Consider the following 7026-nt stretch of genomic DNA (forward strand, 5'->3'; position numbering starts at 1 on the left):
GTCCGGAGGGGCACCCCGGCCCCCTCAGGCACCTCCAGCTGCGCAGGGCCACTTTGCCACCCCGGGGGCGAGTGTCCCCGCTCCGCCTGGCGTGAGGACCGAGGGCGCGACGCCGCCCCGGCTCCGTTCAGCTGGGTTGCTGACTATGCCTGCAGATGCCGAGGACCCTGGCGGTCTCGGCCTTCATCCCCGCTCCTCGCCCTCTCCCACCGAGGGGGAGGAACCTCCGTACTGCACCGGGTGGGAGAGGGCTGGGAGAAACCAGGGGTGCGGCCGCGTGCAATGCGGCGGTTTGCCTCCAATCGTGCCCGCGCGATGCTTCTCCGAGGCTTTCGGCGAGGGGAACATATGTCCCGCAGTCGCTATACATCACGCAGGTTGGGAGCGGCGCGCGGGACTGCAGCTGTGCGCGCAGGAATACTCAAACGTGAGCACAACCCACAAACATTTGGCAATCGTTCAGAAAAGGAGCTTAATCTGTTTTCATCTAAGCCCGTTTTTCTCTTGCCTGCAACATCCCCACGATGTTGTGTTTGATACTGGATCACGGCGTAGCGTGAAGATGTCAAAAAAAAAATGTATCCGGGTTGTCAGCAAAAAAAAAAGGCCTTTTCTGAGGTATTTTTCCCTGATCAGTGTTTTCAGAGGCTTTCGGATTACAGGCTTCAAGGCCATTTTCCTTTAATCTGAATTAACGTTTTGTTAGTAAAGCAGCACTCTGCCATACTCTAATCTCACCTGTTTCTGTAACAAAGGAAAAAGAAAATAGCGTTTTGTAAATATATTTCCTACTTATTAGGTCTGAAACAAATATTTAAGTGAAATTCACATGATTTTCTTTTGAAAGGCAAAACTTCAGGTTTGCAGTGGGAACGACGTTTGTTTTTTCCAGGAGGGGTAATATCATATCCGTATGGACGTTACTTTGTCATAGTACGTGCATATTTTCTCCCTACCCAGCTTTAATTCTTTGCCTAGTTATTCAAATTTTGGAGGCAGGATTCACTAGTCGGTGACTTATTTTACAAATTGCTAGAAAGAAGGATTGTGTGTAACAACGAGAAAAGCAAAAACATTGTAATTGGTAAAAAATACAGCTGGGTGGCTCAACGGGAAAATGGATTTTGCTCTGTGGCTTTTTTTTTCCCCTTCTGTGATTGTTTTTAGCTCAAACTAACATTCAACTGGCAAATTCAATATATTATTAGTTTTGTTTATTATAAAACGAATAGACTGCAAACAGCATGGGTCTGTGAGGCTCGAGTGGTTCGTACAGTGTGTGCTACAACGCAAGGATACGCCTGCAGGATTTATACAGATGAGCCTGAAGATTTGCAAGGTCTCGCGTCCTGCCTGCTGTCCTGCTTGCACCCGGAGATAACCCGCTTCCAGTATACAGGGCATACGTGCCCGTCAGACCCCTGGCTAAAGGCTGGAGAGGAGTTTGACAAATGTAACACTTGGCTTTTAAGCTCATCATTTCTTAGTGGTAAATATTAACTTTGATGCCTAATAATTCATTGCGTTTCTAAGATCCAATTTGGAGCAAATGCGAGCTCGGAAGGCTGTGTAATCGATGGCATTGTGGTTTGTAAACGTTTTATCTCTCTCTTTGTTGCAGGCCATTAGCGGTGTGACATGTAGGCTGAACAGTAATAAATGCCCATTGTTCCTTTACAAGCATCTCAGAATAACTACATATATATTTTTATCTTGGTTTTCCTCCCCGGAGTGCTCGGCGAGGTCCCCTTAATGCACAAACCCACCTCTTTTTTACCTTGTAAGAATGTCTCTGTCCCATAGCAGACAAAGGAGGGGGCTTTGCTCCGCTTTGGGTTATTTGTTTGTGGTTTTTTTTTTCTTCAAGAGAGTGAAGAAGTGAGTCTGTGACAGTCGCGGTGAAAATTTTTGAGATGTGTTTTTCCAAATAAATTCACCTTTGCTGTAGAAAACGCTGTTTATAACAGAGCCCTTGGATCGAATTTGTTGATAGTGAGGGTATGTGGCATTAATTAGGAGCGCGCTTTGCACACCAGGCTTCCGTGCACCTACTCCTGGGGTGGGAGCCTCCGCAGGGACCGCGAGCCCCAGGGGCGGCACGGGCCCGAGGGTCGCAGACCTCGTACCTGTCCTGGGCGGAGAGCCGCGGGTGCGTGATGCCGAACGTCATCCCGACGCCAGCAGCTACCTGTTAGGTCAAGAGGAACGAACAGTCACTAGAAAGTGCAACTAGTGGCAAAGAGCAGCGTTCAGTCGCTGGCTCAACAAAAGGCGTGCAGCCTTTAAGACGGGTGCATATGTTTCCTTCTAATGTAATAATACAAGTTTGGGATTTTTTTCCCGTAGAAACCTCTGCATCTTTTTATAGAGAAAAATGTTTGGATGAAAAAACAAAACCAGCATAGGGTATGTGTATGTTTTACGCTCCTAAAGTGAATCTTGTTTAATCTAAAATAGTTTGCAAACGCTGTCTTATATACGGGGGTTTTTTAAGTCAAATGAAATCTAGTAGGCTGGGTATAGGAATTTATACAGCCGATGGCTCTAAGTCTTTCAGACTACCCGACATATGGATAAACCATGCACAGATTTAGCAGGTCTGTCTTTATGTTAAAACGTATACGTGATAAAAATATATGACTGAAGAGAATTTCTGTGGTTAGCGGTGCTTCATTCTGAAATGCTCCAAGACATTCAATAAAATTACGTTTATTTTCGGAGGATATTCACAATGAATCGATAACCCTTTTTGTCAGAGGGTTTTTGCATGCATTTCTCTGCCGCTATGCAATAGACTTGCGACCATTTTTTGCCGGTGCAGGTGTTGTTTATTAAAAGGAGCGTAGTCATTGCAGGTGTATATTAGACATTAGCCGAACGTAAAGATATTAGCAAAAAGTGCCTTCTGACTGGCATTTTCGTATCTTTACATCTCTGAGAGGTCTGTAAAGGCAGATGCGAGGCTGCACACCAAGAAAGGGTTTCAGCCCCAATCGGTCAGAGCCCATTTGTCCATCCCTCGTCAGCGATTCTCATTTAGCCTCTCTGGGAAAAAGAGGAATATAGTTTTATAGAATCAAAAGTTATCTTTAAATGTTTTTAGAAGTATAGTTAAGGAGTAAGGATGTTTTAATTTCTGATTTTCCAGCTCATGGGTCATATTTGACCAACTGCTTTCAGCAGAAGACATGCCACTTTGTTGAGCTATTTAGGAATCAAAAAGACTGTCTTAATTTAAAACAAGGAGCCTTTGTTTTAGTTGGTGACTGCCTTGTGAAATTTTTCAGTTCTCAGCGGGTTAACCAGGGAACAGGGGCAGAGTCATAATTGGCCTATTTAGAGTATTTTGCATGTGAATAGTGTGTTAGTGAAGCATTACTAAGTCTGTTGTGAGTGACATGGTGATTAGAATTTAGATTAGGGAAAACACATTCTGTACTTTATCAAGTACAGTAATTAGTTCAGTCAGTAAAAGTTGATTACAAGTAACGATAAAGTTAGATTTTTGGTACTTAATTTTAAAATTTCTTTATTAAATGGTAAATTTGTTCTTAATATAAATGGTAGTATCTACACCTGTTTTATTGCGTATCAGAATAATTAAAAGAACAATGTGTTCAATGCAGAGTATAATCAGGGGATTTATATATTATGGGTAAGTTTCAACGTAGTTTATAGCAAATAGAACATTACTCAGGAAATCGTTCTTCTGTCATGGTCTCTTAAAGATTTATAATTTTTCTTATAGCACGGGTCCGATAATGTTTTCTGCTGTTGTATGGAAACCATAGTCCTTTCGTAGCTGAGAAAATGTTGCGTTTGCTAGGATGCATCTCGTTAGTTAATGGTACAGGCATAAAATGGATATATTGAAGGTCCTTTGCTGCTGCTGCTGCTATACAATAGCGTTAATTGTTTTTGGGTTTCTGAGGTGCCTTTTTTTCCTGATAGCACTGCAAAAAATATTAATAATGTGTAATTTTATTTTAACGTTTTAATCACATATTACGTACAGCCTGCTGTGCAGATTTTTATATTGCAAAATCTGATATATTTAATTCACAGATATGAGTTTTTTCCTTGCACGGGGATAGACAATGAAGCTGTTTCATGCACACTGAAGCAACCGCTCTGTCAACAGCAGGATTTTTTTTTAAGTTTTATTATTGTTAAATCCGTGCACTTAACTATCTTGTTTGCAGTGAAGAAACTAAATTACCTTCAAATACATTAACAGAGCTCCAAAAGTTTTTAAAACACCGATTGCATTTGAATAAGCAGGCAGTAAGTCTCCTTTAAATGTAAATAATCATATTTTAAATTAATTACTTTGTGTTTTCCTAGTAAAGGAAAAGATGCTCAACTGGAAATTTTTGTGATGTCGCCTTTAAAATTTTGGCAGGTTCTTGTTTCCGTGTTTCAGTCGCTTGTGAAGGTTTCTTTGCTGTGTTATTTTTAGGAATGAGAAATAGCTAATGATGAGGAAAGTCGGATTTAACATGCACACGCACACACGTATATATTTTTAATCTTTTAGCAAAGTCTCCTTGGAGGTGACATGGATATTGGCAACCCAGGAGCGCTCTCCCCCACTAAGCCTGGCTCCCAGTACTATCAGTATTCTAGCAATAACCCCCGGCGGAGGCCTCTCCACAGCACCTCTATGGGTGAGTGACTTTGTGTTCAACCTTTTTTTTCCATTTCAACAAATACTCGGAGTTTCGTCCTGTTTAGCACTACTTCGAAATAAATACAATAAGTGGCAGAGCCTACGCGTACGCCGCCAGGACTCTCGGAGGGGTTTAGTTAACGTTAGCTGATTGCTCCTCTCTGTCCTCTTTGTTGAGCGTGCAAGGAGCCTTAAAAAATCGCTTCTTCAAAGCAAATCCGTGTAAGGCGAAAACAAAGGCCCTAACGCTCAAGATCAAAATATGAACAATTTTCCAGCATTTGACTGTCAGGCTTAAGAGCGGTGGCATCCACTCGGTGTTACCAAAACTGCTGCAAGCCTGGCATGAGACGGCGGGGCAGGGCGATTAGCAGCTGGGTCTGTAGAAAATCTTGGTGCAAAAAAAAAAAAATAAGCCTGTCTTATGAAGACACCGTTTTGTCTTTTTTCAGAAGTACAAACAAAGAAAGTTCGAAAAGTTCCTCCAGGTTTGCCATCTTCAGTAAGTACCGCTCGTCTGCTCGCTTGCTTGTGATCGCGGTGGCTTTGTTCGGTTGCAGGCAGATAGAAGCGAGCCTGCTCCCGGGCTCGCAGAGCGCTTGGCGCTAAAGGCTGAGGACAAGGTAAGGAGAGTTAAAAGATCTCGTCGCTTGTCCCGACGTGGAAGTGATTAATTGCACGGTGGGGACGAGCGTGTGCTGCTCATGTGGATTTTCAGCGGCGGACGCTAAAGAGGTGCCGCGGGCGCGGGCGGCGTGTACCTGCGCGGGGCGAGCATCCCTTCCACGTGCCGGTTAGCTTCTTTGTCGGGCTGATGATGATTTATGGGCTCGCATGTTCAGAGAGATGTGCGGAGAGGATTTATGAGACGTTTCCATGGGTCTCAGCCCGGGTTGCGGGGCAAACATCTCCATTTTCCCGTGAGGTCTCTGAGCTATGGTACCTGCAGCAGGAGCTGGCTGGGGGTGAGCCCAGGTGCCAACCGCTGGGATCCAGCTGCTGCCAGAGGCATTGTGGGTTGCTCGAGCAATAACGACAGAGCTGGTAATTACCCAGGGTTTCCCCCAATATTTTAAAGGCTATTCCTGATACCTCGTCCTAAGGAGGGTTACAGATGCCATCCGGCATCACGTTTTTCAGTGCTTATGGTGAAATCTTTGCATCGTGCAGTCAGAAGTTGGTGTTTCTCTTTGGTTCGGTGAAGTTCTTTGTTTCGTGATCCAAATAATTATTCTGTTAGTTTTCATTTTTCCATCATTGTGTAAAATCTCTGTGAGTTTTTTCCTGAAAAAGCTGTACCAAGGTGCATTACGTCTTTTGAGAGTGCTTACTTTTAAATCCATTAAAATATATATATAAAATAGCGGTTTTAAAAGAAATCATACGACATTTCAGTAAATACAGCATAAAGAGTAGTATGGCTCAAGAGTGCGTTTTATTCTAGTATTTTTATTCTAATTTTTTCTCCACCATTACTTTAAAAATACATAATACATATTTTCGTATCAATATCTGCAAAGAGAAAACAAACCACTCAAGAGGGGAGAGCTTCCTTTCATACCTGATAACTCTATTTGTTTTATCTCTAGATCTGGTTATTAGGAGGAGCTGAGTGGCAATCAATCTTGCGGAATATATAACGAATTGGCATGTTACTCTCAGATGGGTTTTGTGTTTTTACCATAAATCCATGTAAATTTGCAGTTTGCAAACTAGCATACTTTTAAAGCCTCAGGTATTGTAGTGACTGTGCTGAACAGTGGTTTTGTTACTGGTCACTTTATAAATAATAAAATTTTAACCTGAAAGAGAAAAACACATATGAACATCCTAATTTAATTGCATGGATTATTGTAATCTTTATAATGTTAAACAAGCACAAACATACATCTTTTTTGTAAGATGTTGAAATATGGAAATTCTCAAATGCAAGTTTCCAGTAAAGTAATAATACTATTTTTTTTTAATTAAAAATAAGTTTCCACACATGTATTTTAAATTTATTTCACTATGTGTTTTTTGGTTTTGGTTTTTATTGGATGCCTTTACAGCAATAGCTAATATCCTCCCCAAAGGTTTTTATGAGTACTATTATGCTTGAAGTTAGAGGTGGATTTAATTTAGGTGAAACTTTAGCTTTTAATAGTTTCTCTGACAACTTCACATGATAAATCCCTCCCAGCCCTTTACAGTTGGAGGCAAGGCTGTGCGTAGCGGGGGTAATACTGAGCGGAGCCGCGCGTGCTGTGGCACCGCAGAGCCACCTCCGTGCCGCAGAGCCGCCGGCGCGCTGCCAGGCACCACGCTGGAGGATGCAGCGCCCTGTTCTGCATGCGCCTGGCACCAGCCGGCAGCGA

The 7026-nt window shown here is 42.6% G+C and overlaps 1 protein-coding gene across 1 annotated transcript in view; it reads left to right on the forward strand.

Annotated features, from left to right (window-relative positions):
* Positions 1–7026, forward strand: part of TCF4 (transcription factor 4) — a 245232-nt gene that overhangs the window by 145418 nt on the left and 92788 nt on the right. Inside the window, exons 7-8 of the mRNA XM_009323115.1 lie at positions 4538–4667; positions 5122–5171. Coding sequence (XP_009321390.1) covers positions 4538–4667; positions 5122–5171 — 180 coding nt within the window. The remainder of the gene's footprint in view (positions 1–4537; positions 4668–5121; positions 5172–7026) is intronic.

The sequence above is a fragment of the Pygoscelis adeliae genome, unplaced genomic scaffold, assembly GCF_000699105.1.
Source record: "Pygoscelis adeliae isolate BGI_AS28 unplaced genomic scaffold, ASM69910v1 Scaffold174, whole genome shotgun sequence".
Lineage (NCBI taxonomy): Eukaryota > Metazoa > Chordata > Aves > Sphenisciformes > Spheniscidae > Pygoscelis > Pygoscelis adeliae.